This window comes from Lytechinus pictus, chromosome 3, assembly GCF_037042905.1.
Source record: "Lytechinus pictus isolate F3 Inbred chromosome 3, Lp3.0, whole genome shotgun sequence".
NCBI classification, from domain to species: Eukaryota; Metazoa; Echinodermata; class Echinoidea; order Temnopleuroida; family Toxopneustidae; genus Lytechinus; species Lytechinus pictus.
This window is the reverse complement of record NC_087247.1, coordinates 25,431,204-25,448,017: the sequence shown is the minus strand read 5'-3', so window position 1 is coordinate 25,448,017 and position 16,814 is coordinate 25,431,204. Positions and strand designations below refer to the sequence as shown.

The window sequence follows — 16,814 nt, the reverse complement described above, 5'->3', positions numbered from 1 at the left end:
CCAAAGTTAAATCCAAGTTGGTTGGCGAAGATTGCCGTAAATTAAAGTTCACAATGATGGCGATGATGGAACTGATGTTGAAGCACGATGAATAACAAGAGTCACTGTAATGAGTTGAAATGTCCGTGAAGACGATGTTGATGATGATTAACAGTCAATTTCAGCAATCCATGGGTTGAAAAGCGTTCACTAAACAGGTTGATGATCTCGATGAGAACTGAGAATTCCTCTCTCAAAATAACTGCAAACAGTTCATTGATGGTGGGCAAATAATTCCACAGAAGATAAATATTCCAGGTGGAAATAAAGTCTGCTCTGACATAAAGTCTGACGTGAAAGTTCTGATCTGATGTGATGATGTGATATAAAACTGCCAGCTTATACAAAAATTATTCACTATTCTAGAGGTTTCTAGTATTCACTATTCTGGAAACTTCTGGTATTGTCTTTGAAAAAAAAATTCCCCTTCTTTCAGAAGCAGTCAAATTCTAGAAGACTCTTGAATGACTTCAGTGAAATTAACAATTGTAAACAAAATAGCTAATCCTATTGTTCATTTCCACTACCACTAGGAATCTCTTTGTGTTGCAGTCTATTGTCTACATTCCACAAATAACAGAGATTATTCAGCCTATTAAATAGACATGCATAACAAAGCCTTAATATAGAGCCTTACTGATTCTGGAATATTCTTAATCATTCTATGCTATGAATATCCTTAAAGAGAAAATAACTAAATGAATGAATGTAATTGCTCTTACAATTCTTCTTATTACTTTTTCCCTTTAACTTTTCAAAGTCATCTTGATCGATCATTTACATTATCGTGTACAAAGGTATAGTACTAACAAACATGTTTAAATAAATGAACATCAAAGACGTTTTCTTCAAATGACACACTTGGTCAAAAGCATGAATAATTTCACTTTTTGTACTCTTAAAAGAGCATCAGCAATTACATTATTCTTTCCTTTTATGTGTACAATTTTCAATGGGAATGGTTAGAGCATTAGGCTCCATCTGTACAGTCTTTGGTTCTTTGTTTTGAATTTCTCCAAAAAGACAAGAGGACTGTGGTCTGTATAGACTGTAATATCGCCATTGGTTAGATACACGTACACCTCAAACTGCTGAAGGGCTAGTACGAAACTCAGGGCGTCTTTTCAATAGTTGAGTACTTCTGAAACCGATAGAGTTTCTTAGAGAAGTAGCACACTGTTTTTTTTATGCCTTCTTCGTCTTCTTGGAGCAATACTGCTCCTACTCCAACATCACATGCATCAATAGCTACTTTGAACGGCTTTGTGAAGTTTGGAGCTGCCAAAACAGGCTCATTCACCAAAATGGCCTTTAATTTCTCAAATGATCTCTGACATTCGTCAGACCAAACATACTTCACTTTTGCCTTCAGCAGGTTTGTCAGAGGACTAACCACTGTACTGTCATTTGGAACAAATTTTCTGTAGAAGCCACTCATACCTAAGAATCTCAGCAATTCTTTCTTAGTTGTGGGGATTGGGAAGTCTAAGATAGCTTGTATCTTGGCTTCTCTTGGTAGCACTTGCCCTTGACCAACCACATAACCAAGATATGTGACCTTTGCCTTGGCAAATTCACTCTTCATCAGATTCACTACTAGGTTGGCTTTATCCAGCCTGTCAAACAGTGCTCTCAAATGATCCAGATGATCATTCCAAGTATCACTGTACACTAGGATGTCATCTATGTACATGACACAATTGCCAAGCCCAGCAATCGCTTGATTTGTTAACCTTTGGAAAGTTGCTGGTGCATTTTTCATTCCAAAAGGCATGACTTTGCATTGAAATAAGCCTTCAGGTGTGACAAAGGCTGATATCTCTTTGGCTCGGTCAGTCAGTGGCACTTGCCAATATCCTTTAAGCAAGTCTATCTTTGTGATATAGGCAGAATTTCCAACTCTATCAATACACTCTTCTAACCTAGGAATTGGATATGAGTCAGTCTTAGTTACTGCATTATATAAACAGCACAAATTACAGAATATACACAAAACTATCTTCTCAACACCTAACATGTTTGTAATCCACTTTACTGGTACATTTGTTCTTTACAGCAATCTATCAACAACTTTGTGAATGATGCGCTAAAGGCCATGTTTACTATCCAGGAAAATGGCTATGAGAACAACCTGAATAACATCCCCTTTGCTCTCAGATTCCTCTTCAATTTCTTTGATGAGGAGGCCAGTCGATATGATGAGGACGAATCTACTACCTGGAAAAACAATATGTGTGTATCCGTCCATTCTTGTTCTATCCGACAATATTTCTCTGTAATTTTATTTAGAATTGTTATTACAATTTGAATTTTCTTGAGAAAAGAGATCCTTGTCTATGTTATTGTATCATAGAAACTATTGAATTTGTGCCAGCATTTAGACCTCTAGGACAGTTAATAAATCAATGTTCCTGTGAACAATCTACAATGTGGTTTATTTAATCCCTAATAATTTGTACCTTTTCTACCAAAATAAACCTTAAAAATGGGTATATGGAAGATTAAAGGTGGAAACTTCACAATGTGTTGCATAATAGTACCTATTTTATCATAAAACAAAAAACTTTCCTGTGAAGTGCTATTATATATTAAAACCCTCACATGTGTTTTGCATCTCTCATTTTCTGGTATTTCTTTTATTTTTTGTCTCTGCAGCTTGCCTCTTCGTTTCTGGGCAACAATCCTTGCACATCCATCCTTCATCTTCAACATGCGTCAGTCGCGCACTGCTGATGCCTCTGTTACTGTCTTGAATCAGATGCTGGATAATGCAGCCAAGGGAGTGGTCCCTAAACTAAAGATGGTGAGATTTTGTACCAACAAATTTGTTAATTGAATTGAAAAAAAAAAATGTTTTGCACTACACATGGTTTTTTTATAATCTATTATAGGTTAATGTTGATGTGGTGTGAAGTTTCTTAAATTGTTATTGAGTAGGGCCTACTGTTAATAAGGAAACCTTATCTACAAGCATTCTGCTTCTAAGGTTTCCTCCACTTTTCCGGTTTTTTTATGTACTTAAACATGTATTAATATGTAGTGATTAAGAATGCTTGCTATCTATACTTATATAGTCTACGTGTGTAATGGTTGCTCAGCTTAGTTATGTCAGTTAAGTTATCAAAGTTTTGTAACATAACGGATTTGTGGAAATAAAACCTAAATGAAATGAAATGAACTCCTAGGATGGGATCCTTCTTTTAAGACATTGAGACTTTGTACCTTCGTCTTTAAAGCTGTTCAACACTAACCAAATTATATAAAATTTCAAAGTTTAGTAGATTATTTTCATGGAGGAGGTAAAATTAATTAAAAATCATGAAAAAAATATGAGGAGTGAGGCTTTTAAAGTTCAGATGAAAAAATGTTTTAATCAAAGTTTTGATTTCAGTCCATTCATTTCATATTAAGGTTGTGAATACAACATGACAATTTGATTGCAAAGGAGACCATGATTAGACAATTTTTGGTGAATATGTACTGGAGAGATGTGAAAAGATTAAGCTTTCAACATGTGGAAAGTAGGAAGACCAGCAATGAAGTCACCAAACCCATATTGCATACAAGATTTCGAACATCCACATGTAGTTTGAGGTTCGAAAGCTTTTTGATGGAAAGAAGTTGAAGCATCTCCCATAACCACTCCAAAGGACATGGGTAGGATCATTTCTCTCTGTAGAGAAAAATATTACAGCTGTATGTATGTACCATTATAAGTGTATATGCAATTGTACGTACATCTCTGAGAAAGACTCTTTGTCGTCGGCAATTTTGAACAGCAGCCATTTCAAGAGCTGAAGTATAAAGGGTGTGGACTCACATCTGATTGTTTCAGCATACAGAACACATCATTTGCGGCAGTGTCATATGAGGATGGTGATTGGTGTCAATTTCAATGCATGGATATAAATGATCCCACCGCTGCCACCATAATAGTAGTAATAAAAGACTCATTGACATTTTAATAGCATACATTCATATCCTGCAACTTATATATATGCCAATTATGTATATTTTGTAAGCTCTCTGTGTAAAGCCTTGATTTTACACTATTATTGTAAATGCATGCACCTTTACATCTGATGTAGAATAATTTTGTTTTTAATTTCATTACTGTATATACATACATCTGCATTTGCTATTTTCTGTTTTTCAATGTTTGTAGCCACAACGTGAAATGCATGTTGATCTTCAGACGTATGAAAATTGTCAAATTATTGTCAAGGTAACAAGAACTTGTCAATTGTGCTCGGATAGTTTTGCTTTCAACACGGTGACACCAGCACTGACAGAATTCAGCAGGCTTTTGCTTTTTTTATCAGCACTTTCCCTGAACTGACAAAGATTCTTGACTGCTTGTATTGGTGCATAAAGTTCATTGCGGGAATTATGTGCACAAATACTAATCATAACACGTGAAGTTTTGTTGAAGCCAAGTTGACAGACGTTCATGAGGAATAATTTATGTCCAGAGAACCTGTATGTGTTAATGTTTATTACAGAAAGGGTAAATCCTTGGAACATAATTTATGCTATTTGACATACTTAACTGATACAAAACAGTTCATAATTGATTGTTACTGCAGGTGCTTCATTTTGTTTTGTGATCATGAAGAGAAAGAAAATGTATTCAAAACATTTGAATTGCATTTTGTGGATTATCATCATATTCATCATTATCATTTTGATTTTAAGTTTGAATCTAAATCTCACCATTCTTCATTCAGCAAGCCAATATCACCTGGCACAAATAACTTCATTCTCAATGAAATCATTGTTCACATGTAGGTTTAAACTTGAGTTTTCCTCCCAATAGTAGTATGGATATCATTATAATACAAAGAAGTATTTTTAAGAGAATGTGGTGATAAATGCCTTTGAATCTCCTTCTTTTATTGAATATTGTTTTTTTTAGATATTGCTTTTTCTTCTGTGTTTTGTCTTCCATTGAAAAATAATCTGTGTTTAATATCATTGGAGTGTTAGATGCTGCTTCAGTATGCAATCGACAAGGGGAAGTACACAAAATTAATTGTCATTAATTATAATGTATTGAATTGTAGTCAATTATTTTAACTTCTCTGTGCTTCTTAAATTGGAGGTTATTTGCCTTTTGATTTTCACTCATACTTGTATTTCTATCCTGGTGGGTGTTTCATAAAGCTGTTCGTAAATTTACGCACGACTGGAACATGATCTTAGGTGTGAAGTGAGCTACATAGGGATAATGTGGCACAAGAAAGGTCACCAGTCATGCGTAAAGTCTTGCGTAACTTTACGAACAGCTTTATGAAACCCCCACCAGCTATACAGTGCGTATTTAAAAAAACGGGACAGATCTGAAAAGTCTTTTTAAAAATTGTTTCAAATTATGTCTATATTTTGGTGTTAATAGGTGCTCTAAGGTCTTATCTTTCAAATGCCATTAAAATATTTTGTTTCTTTCATGCTTGAGCGAACACGGAATGATTTTGTCTGGGGTTAAAAAAGGAGGCTTGCGCCAAAATGGCATGGAATGATAAATATGATGATCGGACTTCTTACAAATCAGCAGACTTCCCCTTAATCTTTTCATTATCTTTGCCATAATTTTCAAATTATGCTGTCAAAATTTATTTAAAATCTATTTATTTACTTGAATTGTACTGTTGTTGTTTCTTTTTAATATGTTCTCTTTTAGCTTTGAATATTCCTTCTTCAAGCAAAAAAAAAAATTTCAACCGAAATATGGGAGAGCGTGTATTTTTTTTTCAAATCCTTTAAATGTGTGCTACAAAGGTTATGGTGCCTTTTGAACAAAGCCATACAGATGGGCGGGTGCTCTGGGATGCTCTCCCCCCTCAATAAAGAAAAAATCATGACCAAGAAAAAAAGTGGAAAGGAAATCAAAGGAAAGATAGAAAGTAAAATATGATATTATTTTCTGATTATGTCAAAATCTATCACAAAATTTGATATTGTAATAAAAAAGTGGGAATACTTGCGTGCTGGCTTCGCTCACAACTTTTTAATACATTTTACCCGATCTGCCATATCTAGCTCCTTCAAAATTGACTCAATACACCATTGCCAAAGAAATGAATCCCTTTCTGTTTGTCCTGTCAAGCATATGATTAAACTTGGTCAAGGAACCCCTTAAAAAATGGATTCATGTCTTTTAAAGGCACCATAAAATAATTTGTTTCACATAATAAAAGGATTTGAATAATTTCCCAATTAATAATGCAAATCTTCTTGCTTGGGTTGACAAAAAGTCTTCTTTTCTTACTTATGAAGGAAAATTTAAAGGTAAAAGAAGTTTAAATGAAAAAACAATAATTCAAGTAGATAAATAAATTTGTAAATAAAATTTGACAGCATAATTCGAAAATTATGGCACAGATAATGAAAAGGTTAAGAGGAAGTCTGCTGATTAGCAAGAAGTCTGATCATCATATTACTCATATTCTGCCATTCTGGCGCAAGCCTCTTTTTTAACCCCCGACAAAAACGTCCCGTGTTTGCTCAAGCATGAACAATTTTTTTTTTTTTTTTATTGCATTTCAAAGATAAGATTTCAGAGCATCTATTAACATCAAAATATAGATATCATGATTTGAAACAATTTTTTGTATAGACTTTTCAAAACTGTCCCGTTTTTTTTATACGCACTGTATATGACATTTTACACTCGCTCAAATTAATCTTGCACTTTATATTATATTGTGGATTATTACCTATACAAGGCATTTTAGCAGATAAATAAATGTCATATTTCGCTCGCGACTTTCAATCCAAGACCAACGAGGTAAACATTTGCCATGTTGCCCTCCCCGAGCTTTGCCCGTTGGAGTACTGTACAAAAACAGAGGGCAACATTGGCCATATTTCTGCTAGTGCGCTTGTGTAGTAAGAGTTGTTTTCGATTGCTAATTTCAGTGTTTGCGAAATATGGTAGTCACCAGTTTGTGAACCAACACATTGTAGATAATGCGCGACGTGGCCAGTGCCTTTAACCAGTTTGTGGACCAACACATTGTAGATAATGCGCGACGCAGCCAGTGCCTTTCCCAGCATTCCCAGAGCGCAAGATTTTTATGTTTTAACTGTACGTGCACGCCATCCATGATGCGCGACTGCGCGGTAACCCTTTAAGTCGCAATCGCTTGGCAATGATTACTTTGCCAAATTTGTCAATAACCCAACATCCGAAAGAGTGATAAGCAAACAGTCATATAAATTGTTCCAAATAATAGCTTGAATTACACATTATACAGCGGTAGGTAATAATGATAATATTGACTGGCTTTTCTTTCGAAAACGTCAAATATATTGCCCTTAAAAAAACATATTGCCCTCATCTAAGGACTCGGGCCAATTTTATTCTGTTGTGGGCAACATAAAAAATTATTTGATGTTCCCCTCAAGGTCAGTCAATATTATATAATTATACTTTGTCACATTATCACGAATTGACCAATCGTTTATCTAGAATATTAATAAGAGAGATATAGTAGATATTTTACACTCGCTAACTTGCACTTCATATCATATTGATGATGATGATTTGTTTATAAGTAAGTGTATTATTATTACCATTATTATTATTATTTTATTATAATATTTATTATAATTATTATTGTGGTTGTTTTAGATTCATCATCATAATTATTGATATTATTTATTGTTCATTGTTAATCTATCATTGAATAGTTCAAGTAAAAATGGATATGAATTGATTTTTAAAACCCTTTACTTTAAAAACTAGCTATGAACTTAGAACTTAACTATCTCTTTAAGATATCTACTACAGTATAAAACTTGTGAGCACAGATTCAGTAGAAATATAGACATGATTACTTCTTTGTACTGATACACTTACACCAGTCCACTGTAAGTTGATTTATTTACCCAAGTTCACACAATTTCTTATCCAGGTAATGCATAATATGTGCTGTATACCGCTTCTAAGTCAAATTTCTCCTAAATCAAACAGATTTATGTGATCCTAATATATTCCACTTTGGCAAATTTCTGTGTATTTAGGCTGTCATTGTTGTTATTCACATCTCAGGATTCTCTCAATATTTATCCACACTCAGATAAATAGTATTCATGGATTCAATTCAGAGATATGCTTGATGTATGTGTAATGTCGATTGAAGCCTTTGTAGGATTGGAGGGTATTTGCTGAAACGAACTAAAATTCTGTCAGGCTGCATCTCTGAATAAGTTTCCATCTGCAAATGATTTAGCTTGATATAAGAATGATGAAATTGTGCATCATTTCTCTGAAAATCTGTAGGGTAAAGGATTGTTTTGAAATATTCATTTCTTATTTATTGTGAGTGATGAATGTGTTGAAACCTGCATTTCCTCTCTATTGTGAGTGATTGCAATTTATTAATATTTTTACCAAGTTTCATGCAAGATGAAATTATAGTGAAATGATACAGAACAAATACATTGTCTCTTCGATCTGCCAACGTTCAGATGACTTACAGTTATGTACCTCTTACACCACTCATAACCTGACTCATTATTTTCTAACTTTCTTTGCAAGTTTTAAAAAATCCTTTCCAATTTATAATTTATTTTAGTTTTTGCTACATCTAGATAACACTGTTTTCTTAGATTGTTATCTATTTGCAGTATTTCACATTCATATGTGAATCCAACCCTTTTGATTGCAATAATCATCCATTCATTCTTGACTTTCCAGAACTCCTCTCCAAGTAGGCTTCTGTTTAACCGCGAGCTGCCTTCACACATTGATCTCCTTGTCACCTACTATCACAACATCAAACAGAGCGGAGGACTAGAAGAAGTAGACTTGAAGGAAGAATGTTCACGTATTGACGTAGTGAGTTATGATTATTTTCTTTACCCTCCAGAACCCAAAATTTGAGAGAGAGAAAAAAGGCATCCTTCTCTGCAGCATTTTCATTCCTGCGCTGTTTCCTATGGGATAAGGTTTACTTCCACACAAATGTAGAAGATGTATTATTCCTTTAAAATTGGAAGAGGTGTAAGAAAACGGAAATGATTTTGGAGTGCTTTTATATGCTTGATGTTGCCTGAATACAGTGCACAATGTTAGCAGAGAGCTTAGTATGATTTCAGAGGGGGTAGTATATGATATCATGATATAACATTTTAATCATACAAGCATATCTTTAGTTGTGAGAATGGGCTTGTCTTTGGAATGATAAAATGATCCTTTTTATTTCAGAATGGAAGTCATAAAGTATATGATTAAAAACTGAAACATCAATCCTTAATTTATTTTTTAGGAATTCACTGGATTGTTCAGCCGTTTGACAACACTCCGGAAGCTCTATGAAAGTATTCGTACACATGAAGAAATAGTAAGTACAACAGAATTTTCCTCACAAATTCCATGAAGATGTATGTAAAGCCAGGAGAATTATTTTCTAAATTAGGCAAATGCAACCTGCAAACTGTCCAGTGATTTTTTTTTTTTTTTTTTTTTTTTTGGGGGGGGGGTGTGGTGAAATGAACTGATGCACACACAGGAAAACAAAGTATGATATGAAATTTAAGTTTAAATCACAACGTTTTACATCTAATAATCAGATATTCTGTATAAACTATAGCACAGGATGCTTTGTGAAAAACATTATTCCCCTTTTATAATGAATTTTATAACCATCAAGGCCGACATTCAACCAGCCTATAGTTGACCATTGAAAACATCTAATTAGAGCTATTGGTGTTTATTAGTTTGGATTTTTTTTCCAGAAAAAAATTGTTTGGCTTGAGTAAAATATGACTTAGAAGATGTAATTTCATGTGTTTTGTATATTCTGGTCTGAAAAGTACACTAAGTTGACTCTTGGAAGGTTGTCTCAATTAGACTCTATTGTGAAGGATCAGGCGCGGATCCAGGGGGGGGGGCACGTGCCCCCCTTTTGAGAAGAAAATTAAAATTTGTAATGTAAAAATGCCATTAAAACCGAGATGTGCCCCCCCCCCCCTTTTGAAATTTTTTTTTTTTTTTTTTTTTTTTTGGGGGGGGGACTTGTCAAATTTTTTGAGGGAAAATCCTGGATCCGCCCCTGTAAAGGATCCACACAAAAATGAGAAAAAGTATCTCTGGGACACACTGAACCAGTAGAAATTATTCATGGGACACATATACTCCAACCAATAGGAAATATCTATGATACACACAAAGACCAATAGGAAATATCTATGGGACACACAGAAACCAATTGGAAATATCTATGAGACACACATAGACCAATAAGAGATCTTAAAAGCCCCTTTCGCTATAGGTCTGCGACCATTTGGTTGCTGCAACAGGCATCAGTCACTGTCTATCTCTTAAAGGCTTTCACAAATGCAACAACTATCGTACAACAAAAGCGACTAGTAAACACTGTAAATCTTTTTGCTCGCATATGTTCGTGCGAATGGCCTTTTGTTCTCATGCGAGTGTTAAATGAATGAATGCTAGTGGTTTTACACCGTTCTCAATATGTTGCACGACCAATTGCATAGTCCTGAGAGTCGACATGAAGCAATGTGATTGTTCATACATCATCATCATCAATCCAAAGATTTAAATCCAGTTTTGTCCTCGTAAAGGGGGTGGCTGGATTCACCTCACACTCGTAGCAATCGCCTTTACCCCCCCCCTCCTCCCTCCACTTTGCCCGATTCAGTGCATTCTCCATCCGCTTTCATGTCTTCTTTGGCCGTCCCCTCCTCGAACCCCTTTCCCCCTCAAACTTCCCACATTCCAGCTCCCTACTCTCACCCCAATCTTACAAATGAATGAAATCGGTGCCATTGTCTGATCTGGGTTCCAATTTCATAAAGACTTGTTATAGTAACAAATGCACAATTTTTATTACAAATTTACCATCAGCCAATCAGATTGAAGAAATTCAGTAGCTTTTAACTGCTATTGCAAATTTGTTATTATAACGAGTCTTTATGAAACAGGATCCTGATGCGAGTGAATCAGTCACGTTTGATCGCGTTGGGATTTTGAACATGGTCGAAGTTCAGATGTGACCAGTCATGACAACCTCAGGTTCACGCAATCGCCTACAAATGGCCGACGCCTACAAATAACTTCCCTTTCTCTTTCTTAACCCTCTAGATGATGAAATAAGCAGTGCTGCTCAGTTTGCCAACAAATTTGGTTTTAGTAGACAAACCTTATAAAATAAACCCATAACATAGCACACACGTAGAATTGTTTTTTAAGAACAATTATACATGTATAATTCAGAAAGTAGCCTTAAATTTTCATTATTTTTGCTTCCCCTTTGCTCCTTGTCACTTAAATATCTTTTCTGTGTTTTTTTTCTCTCTCTCCCTCTGCTTCTATCTGCCCCCCCTTCTCTCTCTCTCTCTCTCTCTCTTCCTCTCTCTTTCTTTTCCTCTCCCTCTTTTCAAATTTTTCTATATTCTCTGTAGCTTGTGGAGGCCCTTGAGAAAGATGAAATATGCAGTCAAAATCACTTTGCCAGCAGCTTGGAGAGAGTGGGCAACACTTTGTATCAAACAGAGGATTAGATCCTACCTGTATCTTTAACTCATCCAGTGGCATGCCAAAGATGTTTCAAAAGGTCAAATTGACATTTATGTTTGGTATGTGTGTATTTAATGTCAAATGTAATTGAATAGATGTTTCCCAATTTATGACCATTAATTTTAAACGTTCAAACTAATCCTTTGTATTAATAATTCTGCTTGATTATCTTTTTTCTTTTCTTTTTTCCTGACAAACAAATATATAATTTTTCTTTGTTATTATAAGTTTCTTTTTAGTTAAATATATACAGACTTTGTAAAATGTTGCATTTATGCTCGACTGACTATACCATTTTGTTGTTCATTTTTCTGAAGATTAAAAATGTGAAGAACATTAATTGGAATTTCATTTTTAACATAAGGTTACAATCGCTTTAGATACTTGTAAAGCATGATTAAAGAAAATTAAAGAATTGTATCCATCATGTGTTTGCTACAGTGCCATGTTCGCTTCATATTGCCTGCTTTCTCAAAAAGTAGAAAAGGACCACATGTTTGTTTTTTTTAAGTAGAAAAGACATGTTTATCAGAACCAGTAAACTTGTGCATTTTGTCATGATTGTTGAATGGAGGATGATGGGACTAAATGCACTACAGAGTAATAAATATGAATTCTTAATTGGATATAAATTAGTAATCTGCTCTATAGACTATTCCATATCAAATGGTATAGGGGAATCAATAAAAGGATCACGAAATTCAAGTAATGCAGTGAAAATATATGTTATAATTTATATTGATTTTTCCATTCTGGATGTGCAATTACAGTATGTATTGATTACTTGTATAGATGCTTTTATCGAGAGATGAACTTAAGTATTGGAAAACATACTTTGAAAAATATATTACAATGATATACATCCGTATTGTAGTTCACATAATTTTGTTCATTTTCATCTTTTATACAAGAGAGTTATACTCTTATTCAAGACAGCTGGCATCTGTTTCAACTCGGTTGACAATATATGGACATGTACATATATGTGTGTATACATAAATATGATTTTCATGTGTTTTTTTTTTACTTGTTATTTAGAGTTTGACTTTGTGGTTGCTCTTTAAGTGAAATGTTTACCAGTCACTTGTAAAAGTATGATGGGAAGGCTCATTGAAGGGTTAGAAAAAAAAATTATCAAACTTGAGAAAGGATTTTTGATGTATTTTGCTTTATTTCACTTTTTTGATGTATGATCATATTATATCCTTATAATAAAAAAAGTAAAGTGCACCTTAGATATGGCATTGAAAGTATGACATTTTTTGTGCCCCCCCCCCCCTCTCCCCCCAAGATTGGAATTGTGTTTTTAGGTGCTTGATATATTACTTTAGACAATTGCCCCCTTCTTTGAGAACATCAATTCTGAAGAAATAGTCCCCTCATTTATGAAATCCTTCATCCCACGCTGTCTTCAAGCAAATGTGATGCTGATATGAAGTGAATTTCAAATACTTCTCAAATATGAATTATTTTGTGTTTATAGTTTAATTGCTGGCAGAGTGTTAATTAATGTACTTTGTTTTTTACTTATTCCAAAGTTCAGTCGCAGCTTGTCTGTTTAATTGATTATGTGTCAATTAAATTTGTTAATTGTATTATAGATACATTTATATCATATGTAACAATTTTCTCAGATTTTTTTTTACATGAATAAATGGTTCTGCTGGACAGTGGTATGTACTACATGAAGGAAAATATCCTTTAGTTACTAATTACTTTTTTATAACATTTTATTAACAAAATAAATTAAGCATGCAATTTTTGTCTTTTTCAAAATGTTTGTCATAATTATATATAAATATACTCCTGAATGAATACTATATATATGAAGAGTATACATGTGTGTTATGCAGTTAAATGTGTATTATCATGCAAATGGTACTTACGATCATAATAATAATACATTGCTTCATGTACTTGCATTTGTGTACAAATATATATTTTTTTATATTTGTTTTTGTATATTTTTGTTTGTTTCCTATAAAATTTGGAAAACTTAAATTTTTATAATTAAAGTATATATAATAATAATAATCCTGAAATAGGTTACAGAGCAGGCAAAGGGTGAGAGAATTGTGATGATTTTTCAGTGTTGCTTGTAGTTAATTGAAATGATATTTCAACTGAAATTATGTGCTTCTTTAATAACCTAAGTTAACCCAAACCATTTTTGTATCCAGATGTGTTGCTTAAAATGACCCAAAATGAAGCAACATGATCAGCACTATTACAAACAATGGGAGAGTGATATTTTTCAGGATAGATGTAATGTAGTGTTTTAGTTTTACAAAATGTCTTCCTGAAATAATGAAGAATAGGAATATAATGTGCACTGAGGATGGCTTTGTAATTCTGATTGGCTGCTTAGCATTGTTATCATGGTAGTTATAATTGGATGACAAAGTTACTATAATATAGTATCTTTTATGCAACAGGGCCTTGGACATACTCCTTCGTTTTCAAAGAAGTTTCCCTAAGAACTGTGTATACCAATTAGTAAAGAGGAATGGAAAAGTCTTTAGTCTGTTAACAAAGCCTTGGGTTGAAATTGAATCATAGCCCAAGCGTCCTTTGTCAAGACATTAATATGCATGTACCTCTCTCCACCCTGGTGTTAAAAGGATACCCAATAAGATGCAGGTGCTGATGTCTTTGGATTATAAGTATTAGAGACTAAACTGATCATTGCTGGAAATAAACTTCAGGGAGTAGAGATTGTCCATGCATGGTGGCAAGCTAGAATTCAGTGACTGGGTTATATATTTGTAAAGTGCGGAGAGACATAAAAGCAATTTTACTACCTAAACATATACATAGCTAGCATTGAATGATTTTAGATGATAACAGGAAATCTGTATCCATACATACATATATTACTAGTATTGGTTTAGATGACCATGCTTTGTACATAAGCATACAATTGACAGTTGCAAGAATGATAAAATATGGGTGCAGATTTAATCAAATTTACTTTTCTTCAATATTTTCTTAATCGCACTGACCTTACGATCAGCAGTTCAAAATTCTCCAATATGGCTAGTAATTCTCATAATTTGGGGTAGGCCATATGAGAATGTATTTACACAGGTGCTTGCCAGTTATATGATTGATGATACATATTTACTCACATTGAATCAGATGCAAATCTCCGTCTCTGCCTACTGGATTGATTTTGATGATAATGTTTTGAAAATTATCTTTCTCTTTACTCCCAGTAAAGTAGTGTTATATTATTGTTTTTTTACTACTTAGTCTCTGATGTTTAATCTTCTGGCTGTGTTTGAGTTTATCTAGTATAATGGGGATAGGTAAAACTCATTGTGTTTTTTATAAGTATGATGCACGATATATATATGCATACATCCTACGTAAGGCGAAGTCTATGTATGGGTTTATTCCGTCATAATACACGTTTAGACGTTAAGGCGAAGGTAGAGGGCGTTAAGGCGAATTTCGAACAACGAAAAAAGACAAAAAATTTGCCTTCAGATAAATATATATATATATATAGTCAACTCAAATTGACAAAGGTTTAACATATCAATTTGTTGATGATATATCACAGTATATTGATGATTATCCAGCTGAATAAATAATATCACATTCCAATTTTTTTAAATTAGATAGATTTATAAGGTGCACACTGACTAAAAAATAAGTTTGACCGTAATTTTTGTCAATTTACCAGATATATCAGTACTTATATTATTGAATTGATTTGTATTGGCTCTCATGGCATGCTCTTCCTATCAATAAAATGAACAAATGTATGTGTATTTCTGTGATTTTTGTTTTTATGTTGTCTCCTCTATCGTGATCTATCCCGGATCTACCACTTATATTGATTGCAGAATCTCGAGAAGAGTACCAGATACAATACATACTTCACTAATCTAAATTTCATAGATTGGATCTGTAAATAGTCATAAAAGAAAAGAAATTTAAAAGATTCAATGAAAAATTTCTGAAATGATTGTGTTGATTCATGCAATTAACATGCAATACAATGATATATTTTTCCCCAAAAAAATAAACTTTTGACAATGGGTGGGGGTTGAGGCGCCAATGTCCCACCAATCATCAGTATGTCAGTGATAGAATCTGGTTACACTTCGTAATTCCGAAGGTTCGTAATTCCGAAGGTTCTTTATTCCGAAGGTTCGTAATTCCGAAACACGTAAATTGCCTATACCTCGATGTTCGTTAATCCGAAAACGTAAAAGGGTTCATTAATCCGAACATTTGTGGCGTTATTCCGAAGGTTCGTTATTCCGAAGGTTCGATAATGCGAAAACGAAATAAGGTTCGATGTTCCGAAGGCTCGTTAATCCGAAAACGAAATAAGGTACGTTGTTCCGAAGGTTCGTTAATCCGAAAACGAAATAAGGTTCGTTGTTCCGAAGGTTCATTAGTCCGAAAACGAAATAAGGTTCGTTAATCATTTCGTTTTCGGACTTACGAACCTTCGGAATTACGAACCTCATTTCGTTTTCGGATTAACGAACTTTCGGAATTACGAACCTTCGGAATTACGAACCTTCGGAAATACGAACCTTCGGAATAACGAACCTCACTTCTTTTTCAGGCTAACGAACCTTCGGAATTACGAACCTCATTTCGTTTTCGGACTAACGAACCTTCGGAATTACGAACCTTCGGAAATACGAACCTTCGGAATATCCGAACCTTCGGAATAACGAAGCTTCGGAATTACGAATGTATGCGATAGAATCTATAGGCAGTGGCATAATAAGCTAGTATTTTGAAGGGTCTGAAGTTTTTGGATGAAGCGCATAATTCCTGTTGATTTGTAAGTCAACAATATTTGATTATGAAATAAACTTGACAAAACAAATAATTCCCTTTTTCAAATTACCATAATCTTTACGCGACAGTAATGATCTTTGATAAACTACCAGACGACCCTATTTTCATAATTCATGAGTGACATAAGAATATGAACTTATGCCTAATTTGGATTTGGCGCCGCCATCAGAAGTTGGCGCCAAAAGTAGCTTCTTCCTATGTCATATAATTCTCTACTTATCTAGTCTTCTTTGAGGGAAATGCCGTTCTTGTTATAGATTGGGGCTAAAAACAACATCTGTAATAAGAAAAAAATATATATGCCAATAGGGGAAATGAAAAGGAACGTTGCTGAACTGATGCAGGATTCTTGCTTATCTGGGTCCCGTAACACAAAGGTTAGCGATTGATCGTACGCTTGATT

General features: G+C 34.0%; 1 protein-coding gene across 1 annotated transcript in view; it reads left to right on the top strand.

Annotated features, from left to right (window-relative positions):
* Nucleotides 1–15,354, top strand: part of LOC129257559 (plexin-B1-like) — an 88,065-nt gene extending 72,711 nt beyond the window's left edge. Inside the window, exons 33-37 of the mRNA XM_064095935.1 lie at nt 2,096–2,271; nt 2,695–2,842; nt 8,741–8,881; nt 9,312–9,386; nt 11,470–15,354. Of these exons, the coding sequence (XP_063952005.1) occupies nt 2,096–2,271; nt 2,695–2,842; nt 8,741–8,881; nt 9,312–9,386; nt 11,470–11,568 (639 nt within the window). The 3' untranslated portion in view covers nt 11,569–15,354. The remainder of the gene's footprint in view (nt 1–2,095; nt 2,272–2,694; nt 2,843–8,740; nt 8,882–9,311; nt 9,387–11,469) is intronic.
* The last annotated feature ends 1,460 nt before the right edge of the window (nt 15,355–16,814 follow it).